This window comes from Abramis brama (assembly GCF_963993115.1).
Source record: "Abramis brama genome assembly, chromosome: 6".
NCBI classification, from domain to species: Eukaryota; Metazoa; Chordata; class Actinopteri; order Cypriniformes; family Leuciscidae; genus Abramis; species Abramis brama.
This window is the reverse complement of record NC_139968.1, coordinates 33,207,749-33,230,963: the sequence shown is the minus strand read 5'-3', so window position 1 is coordinate 33,230,963 and position 23,215 is coordinate 33,207,749. Positions and strand designations below refer to the sequence as shown.

General features: G+C 37.5%; 2 protein-coding genes and 1 long non-coding RNA gene across 3 annotated transcripts; 1 reads left to right on the top strand and 2 right to left on the bottom strand.

Moving 5' to 3' along the window:
- Positions 1-227: 227 nt before the first annotated feature.
- On the bottom strand, positions 228-7,390 carry LOC311084730 (junctional adhesion molecule-like). The gene is made up of 7 exons (XM_084116955.1): positions 7,030-7,390; positions 5,998-6,330; positions 5,406-5,717; positions 3,076-3,408; positions 2,662-2,775; positions 2,518-2,543; positions 228-2,063 (listed from the first exon to the last, which is right to left on the bottom strand). The coding sequence occupies exons 1-7, from the start codon at positions 7,070-7,072 to the stop codon at positions 1,959-1,961; spliced, it is 1,266 nt and encodes a 421-aa protein (XP_083973081.1). The 5' UTR covers positions 7,073-7,390; the 3' UTR covers positions 228-1,958.
- Positions 7,391-9,610: 2,220 nt separating this feature from the next.
- Positions 9,611-11,392, top strand: LOC311084738. The gene is made up of 3 exons (XR_014606579.1): positions 9,611-10,054; positions 10,354-10,451; positions 10,952-11,392. It is a non-coding gene; the product is annotated as an uncharacterized lncRNA (long non-coding RNA).
- Positions 11,393-15,327: 3,935 nt separating this feature from the next.
- LOC311084734 (uncharacterized protein) lies at positions 15,328-20,622 on the bottom strand. The gene is made up of 5 exons (XM_084116960.1): positions 20,309-20,622; positions 17,880-18,215; positions 16,412-16,756; positions 16,024-16,089; positions 15,328-15,454 (listed from the first exon to the last, which is right to left on the bottom strand). The coding sequence occupies exons 1-5, from the start codon at positions 20,349-20,351 to the stop codon at positions 15,348-15,350; spliced, it is 897 nt and encodes a 298-aa protein (XP_083973086.1). The 5' UTR covers positions 20,352-20,622; the 3' UTR covers positions 15,328-15,347.
- Positions 20,623-23,215: the final 2,593 nt, after the last annotated feature.

The window sequence follows — 23,215 nt, the reverse complement described above, 5'->3', positions numbered from 1 at the left end:
ATAAAGTGGCTGGTGAGTGGATGTTTACAATACAAGTAGTATGAATAATGTATTACGCCATCTTGTGTCCTAACTAAGAACTCACCATTAAAAAAAAATCCAGCTGTTTTAATTGCATTAATCACATGAAAAAATATCTTTCAAATGCATTTTCATGCTTTAATAAGAAAATTTTGTGCATATACGATCAACTTTAAGGCACTTTTTTAATGATGACTGATGCAAAGTTGTATAAATGCATAAAAATACATTGATTTAATTTTTGCCTTTCCACACATAAGGCCATTTTATATCCACAGATAATTTACAATATTTGAATAGCTAACCAAAATAAACAACCATTTGTGATTGTAAAATAAACTGAACCATTTGTGATTGAAAAGAGGAAACAGCAATGTCCAGTTCTTATTTACATCATGGTAGTGTTCATGTTACAGGATTTTGTGAGGAGTTTGGCAAATGACAGTATTTTAGCTTTGAAATGACAAAATATTAACATGACAAAAACAGACGACGATACATTAGACACTAAGTCCTATTTAGATTATTTACAATGAGCACAAAAGATTTATACAAAAAAAAACAAAAAATAAACATTGCTTGAAAAGTCTAGCAACAGCATTAGAATCTGAAGACCACAATACAGTACACGATATGTAGTAAGAGCAAGATGTCAAATCCAAAAATGATAGGCACCTACAGTATCGGTAGTGCAAACTCCATTCAGCACCTGCATGTCGTTTGAGTGACAACTGCTTTCAAATTCTCAACTGTGCATTTGTGAAGAGTGCTTGTGTCTTACAGTACAAGGGTACTGGGTACTTGGAAGGTTAAAACAGTCCGTTACAAGAGGATGTACACAGATGGGACAAAATAACCAATGTCAAACAAGATCAGGGCAAATGGCAAAAAACAAACAAAAACAAAGGTTTCACTGTTCCTGTCTGGATCACTTCAGCAGCTTTAATAAACCTCTACAACACTTGCTTGCCCCCAGTTTCAAGGCACATTTATAAAAGCTACTTAAATGTTCTAATTTAATTAAGGGCTAATCCTGTCTTCAACTAAGCCCTGTCTGTGAAACCAGGTCTTTCTATTCTACTGCTGGTAACATGTTAATTTGGTTCATACTTAATGCTTAAACTGCCTTTTTTTGAAAATAATATGGCTATGTAAAAAAAGGAAAGGTTAGGGAAAAAGGAGGCAGAAACCAGCAAACGTTAACAATTTGATCAAATTAAACAAACACAAAAATAAAGTGGCAGCCCCTCACGGACGACTGCTTGTCCTTCACTGTCGTCACTCCTTTTATATACAGTACCAGGTGAGAGAAAAGGAGACTTGGAGCTTGAGGAGAGACGGAGACGAGAGAGAGAAAAAAAATCTAGGCTGTTTCCTGGACACACTGCCGCTCGGTACGCACAACAGTGTCCCCCTCTTTCCTCCCAGGTTTCAGCAACAGTGTTACAAGGTTATTAGTTCAGGGAAGGAGGAGGTGGGAACCGGCAAACATTCAACAGCAAACACAAAATGAGAGTAAAGTGGCAGGCCCTCACGGACAAACCCTGCCGGACAAACAAAGTAAACACAAGGTAAAATCCAGGCCTGGTCATTGTCCTTTATTGTCATTGCTCCCCCTCTAATCAATCCAGAGCGCATATCGACCACTAAGGGGGCCCTCGCGAACACTCTTCTGAAACCTAAAATGACAAATGGGACACCCTACAGTCTCATGGACTTAACGGACACGGCAGCCATTGTAAAACCACAAGACTGAAAGTGCATAAAAAGTGTGCCATTTGGGACAGGGCCCATGATACACTCGAGACTCTTGAGACACCTTGGCCCCGCCCCACTTGCCATAGGCTACATGACTGTTTCAGTGAGTTTCATCCTCTTCTTCTTCTCATTACCCATCCACTCGAGTGTCCCATTAAATAAATGTATCAAAATAATAATTAATGTTTCTGTGATGTTCCATTGGCAGTTTCAGTATGATTATGGCATCTCCCATCAGCAGGATCCTCATTCTGACTAACGGACGAGTATCGTTCACCATTCGCCTGTAAGAGAAAACAGATTCACAGAAGGTAAAATAAATGAACAGGATTGATGATTCACACAAACAGAAAGAAAATTATTCCTCATTGTGTTTGAGGAATCTGGGGTGGTTTCCTTTTCCTGAATATTTGACATAATACAGTACTACAGTAGTACAACATTTAAATGTCAACGCCTGATCCTTTTTGATTAAAATAATATGAAACTACTCAAGGAGAATTAGGGCGTTATATAAAATGAATGACTATGACGATCTGGTGTGTGACTTCCCCTTCCCCTGTGTGTGTGTGTGTGTGTGTGTGTGTGTGTATTTATATAATTATTTATCACATAAGATATATTTTTATGCCACTGATTTGCATTCTAAAGTAAAAAAGTTTATGTGTACTGATTTTTAATTAAACTACATAAAACTGTTCAGATCTGTAAGTGCTGTGTGAGTGTTTTTTTTTTTACCTCATTATTTGGCACTGTCCCGGTGCCTGTTTGAACAACAATGATAAAATCAATTCCAATCAGAATGAAAATACATATTTTCACATACGTTCGCACACAAACTCATAATTTCATCTTGTTAAATCAGCTGTATGTTATACTTACCTTCTCTTGTTGCTTGACTCTTGCGATAGTAAATCGTAGCAGCAACAGCAGCAGCAGCAACAAGCAGCACCAGAACTACTATTCCTGCAACAGCAGCTGAAGATGGACCTGAAGCTGTAACAATAAAATGATAGACACATCAATTTCACTGATGCGTTTGACCAACATTTACACCTTTCTGTTTTGTTCATCAGTTGTGAGGTACTGATTTAACTGATAAATGGTGGGTTTTTGAGAAACAGGAACTAAAATGACATAAAAGTACTTTGAGCTCAACTGGAAACATCGATGCTCACAGGAAAACTGATTTTGTGTATTGTGGAGGTTTATAACATTCATCATAATGTTGGTCAAAACTGTCCACAATGAAAGGCACTGTATTTAAAATGCACTGAGAGACTTAATGACACTCACCAGTCACAGTAACACTGAAGCTCCTAATCCTCCTAATACTGAAGCTGCTGCTGATGATGTTGATCTCTAGTGTATATTCTCCAGAGTCTGTGTTTCTGGTGTTTGTGATGGTCAGAGATCCAGTCTGATGATCCAGCTTCAGTCTGTCTCTGAATCTCCCATCACACTGTTCATCTTCACAGATCTTACTCGGATCTCCAGTGATTTCAGCGATGAGAATGTCATTAAAATACCATGTGATCAAATCATTTGTGTTTATCACACCAGGATCTAAAGAGACAGGTTCTTCCTCTTTCACTGTCTTCACTTCATTTAGTTCAGCAGCAGAAACATCTGAAACAAACCAACAGATGATTGAGGATCTATTTGCTGAAAACAGCAAACTACACATTTGTCTTTGGACTGTGGATATTAAAATAATTATTTTATTTTATATGATGAACAGATTTAATTTAGGCTTTTAATATAATCATTGATCAACACACATACGCACAAAGTACGATAAACAGAAGCTCAAACGGGTTTGTGAAGGCATGCGTTGATTATAACAAGTGTTCTTTTCTCATTTTCTGTATTTATACCATGGTCTGTCTGAATACACTAGTTCCAGTCAATTTAATCACCGTTAATGCACTGGCTTTATTGAAATCACACCATAGACTGCAAAAAAAACATGGACAGCGCATTTCTACTTCCTTCCACTGTAGAAAAATTAAGCCGAAACATCCATCCACACAGAAACATTCAGGAGCACAGAAACTTGTTATTAATGTTGTGAAGGAAGTGGATTCTGGAATCCACTGCTGCTTCCATATAGGCTATCTAATGAGTGATTATAATCAAGGTATTAATAATAATAAATAAAAAATGTCCTTCTAAATATCAAATGAGTTGAATGACTTCTCAAAGCTTATGAGATTTTTCTTAATTTTAGAAGTTACCAGTGTGATTACTGAAATGTTCTTTTCATGTATTCTCTAATGTCTGTATTAAATATCTGAGAGGTGACTGAGGGAGGCCAATGGCAGGAATACAGTAACTGTGCTTGCTCATTTAGCCTGGATTCCAGAAATGAAATATGGACTCGTTTTGTTTGAGAAAGTTCTTCAACAGGTTAAAAGTTCTTCTCAGTTCGTCATTGTTTCTAAAGTCCTCCGTTTTGACCCGTCCACACTAAAACGCCCTCCGGAGATTCAAAACGAAAAACGTGTCGGCCGCGTTTCTAAACTTCTCCGTTTTGGGTCTACGTTTTTGTCGTTTTAGTGTGGACGGGAGGTGCAAACGTAGCAAAAGGTCTCCATTTTTAAACGAAAACGCAGTAGTGTGGACGGGGCCTTAGTGACAGGTTAAGAAACAAGTGGCATTATTGGAGATTGACTGACTTGTTCGACATGTTGGTGCCCAGTCTTGTGACCTCGGAGGAACACTCATACCAAACTCAGGGTTTCTGGTGGCAGCCGTACAGACTATGGAGATGTGCTACTGCCTATCAGTCCATGTGTGGAAAATGTGTTTATCTATTTCTTAGCCAATCAGAATCATTCAACCTGAAGTAATGACATAGCTTAGACCTTGGTGTAGGGTATAATTGCTGTGATCTTTGTAACTGTAAAGGAGTGGCCTACGAACTCCTGTGTGAGTCCTGAAGCTGACTTCTGCTGATGAAACTGCAAACTATCTTAAGTAAACAATAAATAAAATAAACAAATCTTCAATTTATTACAATTCTGACTCTTGTCTTTCATTGACTGCACTTCTAACTCCTGGTCTTAATTAATCATATCTGGTCCTTGGGTCTTTAACTGTAAATTCCCTAACAGTTTCCTGTGACTTTTGATAAAACAGCTTTGTTACTGAATCGCTTAATTACATATTACTCAGCAATGAGGGGGAAACACACACACAATCTCTCTCTCTTTCTTCTCCCTAATTACACAAATAAATGTAATCTTATCACAGTACTTTATCTCTGTGTCTAATTGAAAGCTGGCAGAATGCTATATCTAACGAGCCATAACTGATAAAAATAAACATAATTTTTAGCCTTCCAGTCAAATATTGAGCTGCAAACATCAATAACAGATTGAAGTTGTCATGCTGGCAAATGACTATGGTATAAATAGGATAATCCACATGGTTCTTTGTCTCCACATTGTGCATTAAAATTGTGTAATACACACCTAACCATTGATTATCCCTTACATAATCCATTCACAATTTTAAGAAACGTTTTGTTTTTCATGCTGCTAAGAGTCACTGCTGTTAGAAACACCTCAAACACATGTGATATAAACATATATAACATGCTTTTAAATGTTTAAATGACTCACCATGAACAGCTAGACTGAAGGTCTTTTCAATGTTGCGGCTGTTGATCTGTAGATGATAAACTCCAGAGTCTGTGTTTCTGATGTTTGTGATGGTCAGAGATCCAGTCTGATGATCAAGCTCCAGTCTGTCTCTAAATCTCTCAGTGCCTTCATTACACTGAACATCTGTACAGATCTTACTCAGATCTCCATTGATTTGAGCGATTTGAGTGCCATTAAAATACCATCTAATTCTGTCTTGTGGGTTTGTTTGAACACCAGTGTTAAGAGTGACTGAATCTCCATCCTTCACAAACACAAACACTTCAGCTCCTGTGGAAAAAATTAACAGATAATGATAAATCACTTATAATATAGTGAGTTTTTTTTTTTTTTCTACATGTGAAATAACACTGACATCAGACATGTAATTTTATGCATTGATCATGTGAAAAGTGTTAAGGTAAAAGAGATGATCTCCATAATATTTTAATATTGAGTCAAAGCTCACTTTTGTTATTTCTTTTATTTTTTACTTTACCGTTTTAAAAATATTCAGCTGTATTTTAACATTTATTAGAGGAAAATGCATTGAATGATTGATTACACTCACCACTGATAGTAACATTGAAGCTCTTAAGGCTGTCAGTATTGCTGATGCTACTGGTGATCTGTAGTTCATAAAGTCCAGAGTCTGCGAGTCGGATATCACTGATAGTCAGAGATCCAGTCTGATGATCCAGCTTCAGTCTGTCTCTGAATCTCTCATCACCATCTTTACACTGAACATCTGTACAGATACTAATATTTCCAATGATTTGAGCTATACGAGTGTTTTGAAAAAACCATTTAATTCTGTCTCTCTGGTTTATCTTAACATTGGTGTGTAGAGTGATTGAATTTCCCTCCTTCACTGTAACTCTGTTGGTCTCAACACCAGAAACACCTGGAAAAGAAATGAACAGATAATCATGAATGTCTGGGATAGTGGGGGAAAAAATATATATATAACAGGAGAGTGCTGTGAAGATGTTATTCTACAGATCATACAGACTGAGAAATATATCTGTATTCAAAATTTAACATGCAAACAGTAAAATACCATCATAGATTTACACATTCACAAGTCTCGAATGATCTTGTTCAAGTTTTAGACATATTCAAAATTAAACTTCCATAGAACAGAGTAAAGGCTCCGAAGTTTATGTACCCACGAAAATTAAAAACCCAAAACCATGGTTATTGTAGTTAAACCATGGTTGGTAACCACAAATTAACGTTGGTGTTGTTACATTAACCATTGTTTTGATAACTGTGGTTATACAAATGTAATCCACCCGCTAAACACATGGTTACTACACTTTTACTATAATAAAACCATGATTATTTTAAAGCCTAGGCCTACGACACTAGCTGCCGGTTTTACAGTTGGGAGGTTCAATCTTCCTCCCTCTCCTAAATCAAACTGCGTTAAAACATTAAATAATATAGAACTACTTGAAGTTTTACAGAAATATATTCACCATTTAAAACAGGATTAATAACGTGTGAGTGGGTCATCTGTTAAAGGCCTTCTCCTCAGTCTGAACCCTCATATTCATATCTAATAATAGATATAACATCTGTCTTATAAAAAATGACTTACCATGCAGGAGAAAAACACACAGTGTGAGAAAAATGCCGAGCATTATTTTCCCCCCTTTTGAGGAAGTCCAGATTCCGTCGAATGTTTATGTCGATGCCATTTTACATAAAAGCGAAAGTAACGTGCGCCTAGTGGAGATTTGAAGAAACAACGTCGAAAACATTAACTCGACAAAGCTTGTGTCGGTTTCGCCAGTGATGTGACATTCGACGCTGAAGCTCCGAAACGTGTGTATAACAAACAGAAAAACAGAAAATGTAATTGTTTTCTTCGGCTTTGCCTCGTCTGACTGACATTTGCAAATGGCAGAAGGGAAGAGAAAGAAGGAAACAAAGTGATGTTTATAAGCGGTTGGCAAACCAGCTTATGGTGCATTACCTCCACCTGGAGTGTGGGAGCGTCAATATTAGAAAAATACAAAACTTTATATTCTTATATCATTTCCTGTTCCTTTAAAAAAAATTATCAGAGCTATTCTAATATGTTTATTCATTTGTTGTTTACTCAATAAATACTCTAAAGTCATGATGCTTCCATTGGCTTGCTTTATCACAAAGAAAGTGGATTCAGCGTTATATTTGTCAAATAAATATACAGTCTTAGAAAAAAATGAACACTCACGATAAGTCTATATTAATATAAGAATAAAGTGGGTTCTATATTTGTATCAGTTTTATTTTGATAAACATTAAATCATATTTTATCTTTACACAGCTATAATATTTACTTCTATAAAAACACAAAATTATGAGCATCAGCATAAGTAAAGTTAGCCTATATGTATTATTATTGTTCAAGCAACATGAAATACACTTTTGTACAAATGCAAGTATACAACATTTATGCCATTATGCATACAATAGTACAATTGTACAGTACAAATACAATACAATACAACAACAAAAAAGAAAAACAACTATATAAAAATCAAAGAAAAATGTTAAATAATCACGTGAGATAATATAAATCAATAAAGGTGCAATCAGGTATAAAGAAATCAAATAAATACTTTTTAAAGCTCAAAAGCCTTTTTTTTTTAACCAAATAGAAACAAGTATTTACCTTTACTGATCACATTAATCGTAATAGCCTAATAAATTAATTTAAACAGACAACAGGGGAAAAACTGTTCCAAACCTTTGAATTGTTACATATGATCATTGTGTTTTCATGTGATCATGTTTGTGAAGAAATAAGACCACAGGTTTCAGTTTGACTCAGACATCGAGCTGTTAGTGTTTCACCTCAGTAAGACTGGCAATGAGAGATGGGAGATGATTTTACCTGTTTTATCATTCACTACAACTAAATGATTCTGGACCATTTTAAAGTCCATAACCTTTATTTTACCTCAAATTTTAAGGAAGATGTACACAATATTGCACTCTTATACTTGTATATCAGTCAGGCAACTATACATTTCAATATGAATCAATGTTAAATGATAAAAAAGAAGAATTGTTTTCTATATAAGTACATGTAAAGTCTCAATAAGAGCCAGATGAACGTTTATATGTAAAGACGGTGCATGTGTGTGCATTAGAAGGGTTAAACTGTGTCGTGGGAGGATTCACACCAGTTTGACTGTTTCCAGCGGATATAGTCTTATTACATCAGACACTGAACTACTGAAGAAAATGCTTCACGTGTTTCTTTTCTTTTGTTTGTGCAGGATGATTCTTGGTAAGTTAAAAATATAATCTTTATTGCTTAATTTCTTTCTGTTTCAGAACACTGTCTATTTCTACTGTTCAAATTAGGGGTTTGCATTTGCTTTTCTTCCCAAATCAATCAAGTCAAACTGATTGACTTTGTATTCAGGCGTTCGGCAATGTCCCACATACACAACTATGATTAAAAATGTCCAGCAGAATTAAACTCGGCACTCTACAGTTGATAACTTTAAAGATAAAGATCACACTTATCTGTCTGTTCATATATCTTTTAAGTCTTTACTGCTGTTCTTGAATTCGCCTTGGATTTCAGACTTTCTAAACAAAAAAAGACACAAAACCTTTTTGTGTTCTACAGGTGTGTTTTGTTCTGAGACAAATGAAATACAGTCAGTGATGGAGGGAGATTTTGTCACTTTACAAACTAATGTTACTGAAATACATGGAGATAAAGACCTACTGTGGTCTTTTGGAGCTGAAAAGTCTCTCATAGCTAAAATCAATAGAGACACTAACATTTCCTCCACATATGATGATGTTCCTGATGGGAGATTCAGAGACAGACTGAAGCTGGACAATCAAACTGGATCTCTGACCATCACAAACACCACAACTGAACATACTGGAGTTTATCAACTAGAGATAAGTGGAGCGAAACTGACATTAAAAACATTCAGTGTTTCTGTCTATGGTGAGTAGAGACTACATACTGTATGTCCAAAACGTTCATATTCTTCTTGTTACTGCAACTAATTTATAAAATGATTTCAGTGTGGGATGACAAACACAGTTTATTAGATTTATCCTTATTCCTTGTTACTCTCTAATGTTTTTCAGCTCGTCTGCCTGTTCCTGTCATCATCAGTAACTCTTCACAATGTTCTTCTTCATCATCCTCATCCTCATCATCATCATCATCATCATCATCATCATCATCAAATTGTTCATTGGTGTGTTCATCAGTGTTGAATGTGAGTGATGTGACTCTCTCCTGGTACGCAGGAATCAGTGTATTGTCCAGCATCAGTGTGTGTGATCTCAGCATCAGTCTCTCTCTACCTCTGGAGGTGGAATATCAGGATAAAAACACCTACAGCTGTGTGCTGAACAATCCCATCAGCAACCAGACCACACATCTGGACATCAACACACTCTGTCACACATGTGCAGGTACCACAGCACTGATGATATATGCGTTTATATACAGATTCACTCACAATAATGACTCTCTTCTCCTCATCCTCCAGTCTCAGTGTCTCTGATAGTGTTGATCTCTGCTGGATCTCTGATGATTGTTGCAGGATTCGGGATCTTCTGGATCTGCAGGAAACACAGAGAAACTGATCAAGAAGGCAAGTCTTTACTGCTTATAAGAGAGAATTATACATATTTAGCGTATTACTGAGTTTGACCATTTCTGTGAATTACACTTAGTTTGCAATATATATATATATATATATATATCTCTAAGACAATAGATGGCGCTACATACACACATAACCTGTTTAGGGAACTACCTAGTGACAAGTTAGGAGACAGTTTTGGCAATTATATCTGTCATTAATCACATAAATGAACAATTTAACTTTTTGAATACAAAGATTTAGTTAAATTTCAGTACTGTTTTGTTTACCTATTTTTATTGTTATAGTGGTTGTTGTTGATGATGATGATGCAACAGTGCAGACTCGTGATGAAGAGATCACTTACGCTGATCCGACATTCTACAAACGAAATGTTCGTAAACTGGTAAGTTCATTTTCTATTTCTGTGTCTTATTGTGAGTATGAGTGCAGGTGTGTGTGCTTTATATGATGAACTGACACACACTTACGATTAATATGAGTTTGTATTCAAGCCCTGATGGGTTGAGTAGATCAGTGGTTCTCAGCTTGTGGGTTGTGACCAAAAAAGAAAAATAGGTAGTAGGTCTGTTCAGATAGCAGACAGCAGAGGAAAAAAACCTAGATAATACAACTCAAATAACCATATGAATAGTTAGCTAAATAAATAGACATTTAAAATGGAAGAGGATGTTAATTCCAATAGTTTGTGTGTCCAATCAAACTGTATAGTATTTGAGACAATTTCATTGCTGCAGTTCTTTCCTTTGTCCAATAATAAGAACATTTGCCACAGTGTTTGTTTTAGCCTAGTAAATCACACTTGCTGTTATGCATCTGAATTCCTTTCATTTCAAACATTTATTAATTTTCTTTTTGTATTTTGTTTAATGTTTTTTGTTACAGACAGCTTCAGAGGAGAATCACGTGGACTATGCGTCTGTCTGCACGAGAGTATAGTCTATAAGTCCCCTTCACTAGTGAGCGCTGAGCATTTGGTTTCTGTATGTGAACTCTGATCTTTACAAGTTGTGGACAAGTTCTGGGGTTGTTGAGAATCCACGTATCTGAACGCAAATTATGGAAAAGCACTAAACTTCACAACATCCCTACTGGGACCAGCTCAGTTTGAGAGTCTGAAACCTGTGGTCTGATGCTCTTAAATATATACGTGTGGTTTGATCAGTTGCTTAAACAAAAAGTGTGTGCATAAGAGTGCCTATAAATAAACATGGGGTTGATGTGCCTTTGAGAGGGCATGATAGAGGTGTGAAAACAGCGTGCAGTTGAAGGGCAACTGTGCAGTTGCTAATGTGAAACTCACAGTTTACTTGCATGCAATAGTGACTCCATGCATTACAATGTCTATGCAAGTACACATGCTTGCATCATTTCTGTATTTGGCTTTTGAAACTTTTGTTAAATTAGAATAACTAATAAAATTAGTTTTAAAAATCAAATAAAGGAACAAGGCAGTATATTTAAATATTTAGTACATTCCTGGAAAAGAAAGAGTCAACACCATGGCAATTTTATAAATTTTATTTTTGAGGATGTTTAGATTTTTTGTAGAAAAAACAAGACACAATTACAAAAAAACAAGACTTTTAATAGCATAGACAAGATAAATGTACAATAAGTGAAGGTGCAATATAAGACACATGACTGACTTTGTAATACATTACTTTGTAATCAACAAGCAGACTCTCCTATTAGGCTATATGTGTTTCCCACCTGCTACAAGTACAGACATGTCCTAGCTTATGGTGCGTTTACAACAATGTAGGCTACTAAAAATGGAATTTTGGGAAAAAAAAAAAAAAATTCCTTTGCATTTTCCATGTACAGATGACAGCGTTGTCAAAATAACCGGATCCGCAAAAACGCCTATAACCCTGCATTATTCACATCAGGCCAGTAGTTGGCAACATCACTTTGTAAGAAACACTTCACACCTTCAGACTGAACACGTAATACGCATGCGCCTGACGTCACTGTTTTCACAAATTTGCGTTTTCTTTGTTTATAACGGTATTGTTTTTGAAAACATTGCTTAGTGAAGCTTCTGTAAGTGAAACAGGTCAAAGAGATTTGTTAATTTTGTAGGGAATTTTGAAATAGTCACGGATGAACAAATGAATCGTCCAGCTCTCAATTAAACAGACCATAACTATCAACTCTGCAGTGGATGTAAATTTCCAAAATATAGTGAAAATACTAAGGTAATAAGAACAGCAGTTTAAGACGTTAATTTCATAAGCACATAACACCATAGACACTTCTTCCTGACTTAACTTTACTTACTGACTTACTTTACAAATTTACTTTCAAGTTATTTTTCAGTTCAATAAACACTTCAGCTCACGCCTAACAAACTCATGAAGAATTTCTGTATTCTACACACATCCAGGACTCTTGTTCAGCACCAAAGCCAATGCAAATAACCGTTTTATCAATCTTTAGATGTGTCTCTGAGTTTGACCTCTTTTAAGAAGGTGATTTTTGAATCGCATTAGGTTGTGGTTAACATTGTCCATTCTTTGCTCTTCTCTCTCTTTTCCTTTGCTTTTCTTCATTCTATATATAAGCTCTGCTTAGTTTAGTTGTATAGTTTCATTTATTGATTGTCTCTGTGTTTGCAGTTCACAGATCAGTCACTTAAACGTTCGATCTTGCTACATGCTTTTGTACTGTTAGTATAACATAGAGTTTACAACATAGAGAAAGTTATCCTTCTTGGCCAGGAGTATAATAATCAATAAAGCCAATAATCTTTCAACTCCCCCTGTAGTCAATAATTGTATCCCTTAAAACTATCTTTAATCACCAAAATTACATATTAAAATGTGTTTTCCTTGAAAATAAATTCTGAAAAAGCTGATCTATACCTTTATAATTAAATATAACTAGCTGTAATTATATATGTCGCTAATATAATCATTTTATATATATATTTTTCCCCTTTGAGCTAATTTGCTACATGCCATTTTCATTCTCTTTACTAACATGCCATTTCCATTCTCTTTACTAACATGCCATTTCCATTCTCTTTAAACTAATAATATATTCGCACCAGTGTAGTACATTTTAAAACTGCATACAATAAAAACATTCAGTGCAGACTATATGATTATATTTATTAAAATCATAAATGAATGCTGTTATTGGAACCTTACAATAAATAATACAGTAAAGCTGTCCTTGAAGGTCGAGGAAGGAAGCCACAGTAATATATTTTTTTATATATACCGACTATACTTTGAAAAGATGTGTTCGGCTTTATGTATTCGGCAGTATTCATGTCACAAATGAAGCAAACTTTGGACTTAACAATATGAGCTCCACGCGTCGCGGGCGATGTGCCACCCCGTCGGATCACTGCAAGGACACCACATCAAATTTGATTTATGAGCCTATGTTAAATATTGGTTGGCTGAAATATAGCTGCGGATGCATGATGTCCATTTTAGTGAACACATAGTTAAAGGGATATTTTACCGCTGGAAAGATGGAAGTATTTAAATTGGGTCATTTATGTAGTAGAAATGTGAAATTATTTTAGAAGTTGCTGCCTTCTAGATTGAGAAAAGCCAGGAAATGTATTTTTGGCTCATGTGGATGAAAGACAACAACTCCCAGAATGCACTTGCTTCGCTGCCCTACAAGGACACTCCCAAGCCACGCCCACCGGTTACAGAGGGCAGTATCGGAAGAAATTCTACAACTAGGCTACTAGTCGACTCGGAACTGAAAAGACGGCGTTTTATGTTGAGATCCCCCTATGTGTGGGTTGAAAACATGCGGAACTAGCTCCTCCTACTGGCTGTAGTCTCTCGTCTCTGGCCAAAAAAGCCTCCGATGGCGCAAAATGCCGACTTCTGTGTAATCTAAGTTTTTTTATCCAGACACACAATACAGAAATCTCTCGTCTCAGGGGGACATGAGGGAGGGAAGCACGGTCATTCAAAAATACTACCAGGTTTCTACTGATACAATGCTTAAAGCTAATCGGTGAAGTATCCCTTTAATCAAAACTGATTGTATATATAAAAGTAATATATACCATGACTATGTATATGAAAAAGCCTACTTTAAAAATTAAACAATGTTATTATTCCGTTAAGTCATCATATTTTGGCAAGGTATTCCAGCCATGATCAATTTTTGTATCTTGTCATCTTTCAATCAAACCAATATTTTTTGCAGTTACAACTTCTGGCCACTGTGTGGAAGCCTATGGAGTGAGGCAGTAGTGTGTGTCCACGGTAATGACTCATGTGCAGTTACACTGAAAGAAAATGACTATTGAATGGGCTTTATGCACAGCTGCACTACTTCCTGAACTTCAGCCAGCTCTTTGTTTCCTGTCTGCCATTATTGGACAAACTGATTAATCCAGGTGTGCCTGACCTCAGTAACAATAATTAGACACACCTGGATTAATCAGTTTGTCCAATAATGGCAGACAGGAAACAAAGAGCTGGCTGAAGTTCAGGAAGTAGTGCAGCTGTGCATAAAGCCCATTGGCCTAGAAATCTAGACGCACCCTAGCGGCAGCAAAATTTATTTTGCAGCCAGGGTAGTCTAGCCACTCTCCTTTGGCTTGTGAGCTGGGAAAAACAAACTCTAGTCAGGCCAATCACATCGTGTATAGAGTTGGTGTGCGGGCTTAACATAATGACGACAGAGTTGCGACAGTTCCGTGTGAATTCCCTGCTACTTGAAAACAAAGAATGGCTGCTGCTTGTGAACAGTGGTCTTTTAAATCAGTTTTGGCCGCGACTCTTGGAGGACTTGGAGTTAAGCTTTTCTTTGAGAAAAGAACAAAGAATGGCATTTAAGTCTTTGGCACGCATTCTTAAAAAAGGAAGATGTGTTCGTAGTTTTGCCATATACAGATACCACCAGATACGGCAAAAGTTGAATCTATCAACTAGCTCCGCTGTCGGGAAAACGCTCTGGTTGGTTGTATTGCTATCCTGTTGCATGCAGCATGCAGAGGGAATTTGAAGGACAACCGTATATCCCGCCCCTCGGATTGAGCCGTGCCAATGGTGAGTTGCCAGACCCAATATCTTGATGTAGGTCTGGCTTGCCAGGCTACTATTGAATAGATGTCCACCAACATGCGTAACAGGACTAGAATAACTTCCACGGTTAGTTAAATCCAGTAAAATGTTAGTAAGCTTCACAGCGAAGAGGATCCAAAATAGCCAGTGTCCATCCATGATGCACAAACATTGCAAATGCTTACATCACTTTACACATGACACTGGTTATAAGCTAAATGGTTGTGACAGAATTACACATACATTAAAAAAAACTCTTCATCTGTCCAAAAGTCATTTGGTTTATTATTTAAGGGATACAAGATGTTATTATTATGGGCCCGTTTTCTACACTGTTCACCTGGAAGAAGAAAACAGATTGACAGAAGGTAAAGGAAATGAAGAGCATTGTTGTTTCAACTACACACACACACACATAATACTCTTCAGTTTAATGAATCTTCAAACAGATAAACTGAATCACATTGTCATCTTATTAGCAATTCTACATGTTTGAATGCAGTGTTTGATGCTTTGTGATTAAATCACCCATAAACTATTCAATAAGGATTTGATTGTTTCTATGAAAAATATGACTGCATCATGTGACTTTTTTGCATGTGATTTGAAACATGAAACTTCTAACTTGAACACAGTTAGATAACAGATAACTATAACATAAACACATAACATAAACATAGATAACTAACATAAACGCAGTTAAAATGTCAGTCATCTTCCCTAAACAACTTCACATCTAAAAAAGCAGCACAATCTTAGTCATTATACTGATTTATACTACAGGGCCGTTGAATGCTTGAATCTGATTGGTTGACAAACGTTCTAAGGTGTGCATTATTTTCAGGGAAACGCACAGCTAAAGTAGTTCCAGGCAGGCAAAACACACACACAAAAGAAAGAAATTCTCACCAGTTACACCTGCAAGCACCAGCAGAACACCAACAACTCCTGGTATTATTAAATACATAATCCAATCTGTAATGAAAAAAATATAGTCATTAACTAGAGATTGACAATAATTGATTCTTATGCCTTTCCACCTTCATCAGTTGTGTGCTATTTATGGAACCGATAAATGGCTTCATCTGGTGCTCATGGGAAAACTGACTGATTTTTATGCATTGTTTATGTTAATAGCTTTCAATTGTGACAAGTGTGTCACTTGACATGCATGTCACAGTGATACAAATGATCTCAATTATTTGAATGATTTAATTATTTCATTTTCAGAGCTCTCTTTTTCAGACAGGTCACAATGAAAACAAAATCATTGAAAAACTGACTGAATTTTACTCACTAGGGCCAGTCCCATTTTCACTGATAATGCTGATGCTGCGCTGGCGGCGGATGATGCTGCTGTTGCTGAAGATCTCAAGATGATAAACTCCAGAGTCTGCGGTCCAGATGTTTGTGATGGTCAGAGATCCAGTCTGATGATCCAGCTTCAGTCTGTCTCTGAATCTCTCTTTACACTGATCATCTGTACAGATCTTCCTCAGATCTCCACTGATTTCAGCTAAACGACTGTCATTGAAATACCATGTCATCAAATCTTTGGGGTTTTTCACTACACCAGGATCTAAAGTGACAGATTCTCCCTCCTTCACAGACTTTTTCTTATCCGTCTCTGCACCAGGAACATCTAAAACACAAATAAACATCTGGTATAATAGGACAGAGGATTCTTCTGTGGGATTCTGAAACCTCCTTTACTCCCTCATTTACATGTGATTGCTGCATTTGTCCCCTAGTGATTTTGATTGTCCCCCTAGTGGGGTGGATAAGCAACATTTAACTTTTATTAACCATGGTGAAATTACTTATTTGAATGAATATGAGTGTATTACTATATCCACAAATGACCCTCAATACATCTGAAAAAACGAACAAAGAAAAATATGGTAGGCAAAGCTGTGCCTTCGCTAGCCTGCTAACTAACATTACAGTACTGGTGTAGTGTTTACTGTTGCTTCTGTAAGGTCTTGCTTTTGTAAGACTGTTCTTAGGAAAATTATCAGTGATTTTGTGATCGATTACTGTTTGTATTACCATGGTTTTCTGACAAATGATTAAATGGTGTATACCATCGAATATATAATCAATCAGAAGCAAAAAACAACATACCACTCTGAAATTTCCTGTAAAATCTGTTTTTGCAAAGTCAGTACATGAAATCCGGTCATCACAATCCTCTTGTTCGTTAACATTGTGAGGGTCTGAATCAGGCTTGAATTGTTTTGAAATTGACGCCATTGTTAATATTTACATCTGAGTAGATCTTGCGGTTATGAAGGGCGGTACATTTCCCGAATACGCGCTGAGTGCTGCCAAATCACATCACACTGGGCCAGCTAAACAATCACAATTACATAGGCCTACATTTTGCATTTCGGAAGGAGGGGCTTCATTGAAAACGACGAGACAGACTGGGAAGCTGTAAAATATGTGAAAAATAATGCACATTTTGAACAATCAAGGATGAAAAGATATTATAGTACACCCCAAAAACAAAATCAAGACTTCATAGAAGGGCATAAAAGGACCCCTTTAAAAACGTACGTTTTCAAAAAATGAGCCAAACTGCTTCAAAGTTTCCGTTTTCGCTATGGGTGTGTGTTATTAACTTTGTAGAACAAAACGTCAAAGTGTGGTCCATAAATGTTTGGGACGCAACTGTACACAGGCAAAGAGAATAAACAGCTCTGAAAGTAACTAAACACATTGTGATTATGCATGTTTTTTAAAACATTTGTTAAATGACTCACCATGGACAGTAACACTAAATATCTTTCCAATGACGGTGTTGCTGCTGATGATCTGTAGTTGATAAACTCCAGAGTTTGTGTTTGTGATGTTTGTGATGGTCAGAAATCCAGTCTGATGATCCAGCTTCAGTCTGTCTCTGAATCTCTCAGTATCTTCATTACACTGAACATCTGTACAGATATTACTGAGATCTCCACTAATTTGAGCGATGCGGGTGTTATTAAAATACCATTTGATCTTTTCTTGTTGGTTTGTTTCAACATCAGTGTGAAGAGTGACTGAATCTCCCTCCATCACTGACACTGACACTCTGTCTGTCTTAACACCAAACACACCTGGAGAAGAAAAGAACAGGTAATCACTTAAATCACTTTAAGAAAGTATAGGACACATACAACATGCATAGTAACATTTTCTGTAAATTTCCAAACAATATAAACATTGTATTGGTAAACAGCATTGTCAATTACTTTATACCATTACATCACAAATAAGCTCACAACAATGTACTAGTATAGCATACAACATAAAAGCCTCAGTAAGAAACAAATTATTAATTTCACATAAACTCTTAAAAATAAAGGTTCCAAAAGGGTGTTTTTGCAGTGATGCCATTGAAGAACCATTTTTGGTTCCCCAAATAACCTTTCAGTGATCAGCTCTTTAAAAAATATATAAATCTAAAGAACCTTTAGTGGAATGGAAAGATTCCATCATGGATGTTCAAGGTACCTCATGGAACCATCAATGCCAAAGAACCTTTATTTTTAAGAATAGTTACTGTCACACATTCAAGTCTGTCACTGTCAACATCTCGATCTTGTTTTTCCGTGGGTGATCGTGTTTTCCCTCCAGCATCGATCGACTGTGTTTACCTGAATACTCACCAAGCCCGATTGATTTTTGTGTGTATTTGACGTGCTTTGCTCCGTCTCTGAGAGCGCACACAATGAGAGTCGCCTGGGAAACAGCGCGAGTTCTCTTTCCCAGCCTAGTGCGCTTTTAATAACTCTTTTAAAATGAAACACGCCCTGAAATAGTTCTGTGTCATCTATTACAATCTGTTACACGATTTGAGAGAGAGAGAGAGAGAGAGATTTCGGACCTGAGGACAGAGGACCGCGCCACCTTAATTCAGTGGCGTGCACAGCAGGGGCAGAGGCAGATGGACCAAAAAGGCACAGATTTATTTTTATTTTTTTACATTTATTAATTAAATTAATTACCTGTATTTAAAGCAGTAGCCTACCGTCTGTTGTGTTTTTAAATATTTTAATGACTTCCTCACAATTAGTTGTAATATCTCGCTCGATGGAGAGCAGCAGTAGGTCAGAGAGCCTCTCTTCCAAATGAAAAGACGCTGATACAATTATAATGTATAACTCATCAAACAAAAATAGGGAAATTATGATAATATTACTAAATATTATTTACTTTACCAAACAAAACAGTTAGAATCAAGAAGGTAATTATGAGGAATTCATGTTTAGTTTTGTTGATGTTGTACATTTTTTGTATGTATTCATGAAAGTGTTAGCTATCATGAAATCAGTAACACTTTACAATATGATTTCATTAGTTAGATTTGTTAACATTGTTCTGTTCTTTAGACAGACTGACGAACACGAGCACCTGCTCCATCACATAACTTTATTAAACTGACTTCATTAACCAAAACATACACATGTGACTCTGGATGTCATTATATCAGATGACCACTAGATGTCCTCATAACCTCATATATGTATAACATATCTAATATGTTACAAACATGAACTAATAATGAACTGCACTTCTACAGCATAATCTTAGTTAATATTAATTTCAGCATTTACTAAAACATTATTAAAATCAAAATTTGTATTTGTTAACATTAGTTAATGCACTGATTAACATTACATGAACAAACAATTAACAGTTGTATTATTATTAACTAAGATTAAACAAATACAGTAACAAATGTGTTGCTCAGTAGTTCATGTTAGTTAATGAACCTTATTGTAAAGTGTTACTATGAAATCAAAGATATAAATTCCTTAAAATTTAGAGTTGGACATGGACTTAAAATTTCCTTTCACTAAATGCATTTCCCCAAGCTAATAAAACTTGCTTTGCCTTGGATAAAAAGAAACTATTATAATATAATAATAATGACTTTATTCAGGACTCAAAATGGAAGGTCCATAGTACAAGTTTAAAAAATGACAATAGTTACAACATTACAATAAATATACAGTACATAGAAATCAATTAATAAAAGGTCTATAACTTTAACTTGTAATACAAACAGGAGCGCCAATGTCTCCACAGTCTAGATTTATACCCAACAGAGCTAAAATCATTTTGGGCTAAAATAATAATATGCGAAAATCCGCCACAATCTTCATTCGTTTTTATTGTGAATCACCAGAAACAAATGCATACTTACCAAGCAGTAAAAACCACAATAGGATGAAAATAAGAAAGCCCATCGCCTCCTCTGACACTGATACAGATTCTGTGGAAACAAAAGTATCCTAGCCTACCGTTCAGGACGCCAAAAACGAAAGTAATCAGACTAATGGGAGTTCGTTGACGCCAAAAACGAAAGTATGAGTCAGTCATAGGAAGAAAGACCCACAGCTCCTGACGAAATCCGAGAGCAATTATTGTCCATCACTGACATTTCCATAACAAGTATGTCTCATTTATACACACTCACCAGTTTGAAAACACACAAAACTTAGAAACGCCCACTTTTGTAGAAACCCCATTTGTAAAAAAATAAAAAAACATTATAAACCATTATTATATTTAGTAGTGTTTAGTACCTAGCCTATATCATTCTCTGGCATACTACCCTAAATTACATTGTATCACTATAAGAAATATTCATGTTACAATTCAAAAGATAGAATTAAAGAAACATAAGATATAAAGTGCAGAGATCTCCTGTTATCTTCTTGATATTTTAGGCTATCCAACATTTGTAAAAGCAGTCCTCATCTTGTTATATATATATTCGTATATACAGCGTATATTCAACAAAAACTAATGCCAAACATGCATATATATATATATATATATATATATATATATATATATATATATATATATATATATATATATATATACTTAAAATGCCCCTATAGTGAAACAATAAATACTGAAAACAAAAAAACTCTGTGTCAAGTCTTGATCCCAATCCTGTTTTCCCTAGTGATGGGAGAAACAAAGCATTTCAAAGCTTTGAATCCATTGAACCAATTGCTTCGCAAAATGATTCACTGTTTCGAAGCGTTCAGACCGTGGGGACCCCTGCTGGTCAAAACAGCGTATATTCAACAAAAACTCATGCCAAACATGCATAAAACAATGACAAAGGTCACATGGGCGGCATCTGGATCACACACAGCAAGCCACAACTCACATTAAAACCGGCTCATATGAACTTTGCCGCTTCCAGAACTGAGCCATATGTGCCATAGTTTGCCAGCCCAGATGAGGCCCGGAAACTTCTCGGTTACGTATGTAACCCTCGTTCCCTGAGTAGGGAACGGAGACGTTACGTCGGATGACGACGAATGGGGTTTTGCTTAGAAATCATCTTCGAGTATATAAAATGAGCCAATGGCAATGAAATGCCATGGGTCTGCGGAATTTGCATAGCGTAACTCCGCCCCATCCTGGGGGTATATAAGGAAGTGCGCGAGCAACATGCAGATATGTTTTCGCTGAGGAGCCGAGACTGAACTCAGGCGTTCCAGCGGTACAGCGGAAGTGGCAGGGAGACGTAACGTCTCCGTTCCCTACTCAGGGAACGAGGGTTACATACGTAACCGAGACGTTCCCTTTCGTTGTCACTCCGAGTTACGTCGGATGACGACGAATGGGGTTCCCAGTGTAATCACGCCACCTCTCGACTGTCTTCCAGTGCCCTGCGTAAGTCTGAGCTCCCTGTCGTGAGACTGGCACGGACGAAGGACTCCTACTTAACACAGGAATACCAAGGTACACTGGGAAGCATATCTCAGTGGAAATATGCAATCATGCCCAGCACGAAGAGCACATATACACTTAGAATACACATATGACCGCAAAGGGCTGCATATGGAGAATCACTGGGGTGTCCAGCCGCAGGTGGAATATTTCAACCCCAGGGGTGGCAAGGTGGCTTGCCAAGGGAAAGACACATGCTCAGAGAGGCTTACAGTGGAATACACATGTGGGGGTCGCCCAGAGGGGGAACCATGCACATGGAGGCACCTAGCCAAGCGCGAAAGCTGCCCGTGGCATAACTCTGGCGTTGAAGTCGTCAGTGCTGGAGGAGACTCAGGGCTTATTAGGCTCACCTGAGGAGAATATCGCACGTATCCCGTCCGTGGAGAGGAATGGCGAGCAAGCGAAGACACCTGAGCAGAATCTAGTACCGGCTAGTTGAAGCGAGTACATGAGAAGAAACTGGCTCTACTCGGAGATTGTAAAATCTCGCGAAAGTGTTAGGTGTCGCCCAGCCTGCAGCTCTGCAGATGTCTGTTAGCGAGGCGCCATGCGCTAGAGCCCAAGAGGATGCCATACTCCAGGTGGAGTGGGCCGTCACACCAAGGGGGCATGGTCGACCTTGCTGCTGATAAGCCAAAGCAATGGCGTCCACTATCCAGTGAGACAACCTTTGCTTGGAGAGAGCCTTTCCCTTCAGCTTCCCACCATGACAGACAAAGAGCTGGTCTGAGGTCCTGAAACACTGCGTTCTGTCGACGTAAGCACGGAGGGCGCGTACTGGACAGAGCAGTGCCAAGGCTGGGTCTGCCTCCTCCAAAGGCAGCGCTTGCAGGTTCACCACCTGGTCCCGAAAGGGAGTGGTGGGAACCTTGGGCACATATCCAGGCCGGGGTCTCAGGGTCACGTGAGAGTTAGCCGGTCCGAATTCCAGGCACGCTTCGTCAACCGAAAATGCCTGCAGGTCCCCTACCCTCTTGATGGAGGCCAATGCAACCAGGAGCGCTGTCTTCATTGACAGGAACTTAAGCTCCACTGATTGCAGAGGCTCAAAGGGAGCACTCTGCAGGGCAGTTAAAACCACTGAGAGGTCCCAAGAGGGTACGAGGGGAGGACAAGGAGGATTCAGTCTCCTCGCTCCCCTCAGGAACCTGATGATCAGGTCGTGCTTTCCCAAGGACTTACCATCAACTGCGTCGTGATGTGCGGCAATGGCGGCAACGTACACTTTCAGGGTGGAGGGAGACAGCCTTCGCTCCAACCCTTCTTGCAGGAAGGAAAGCACGACACTAATCGGGCATTTTGTGGGTTCTAGATGTTTAGAAGAACACCAGTTGACGAAGAGGTTCCACTTCAA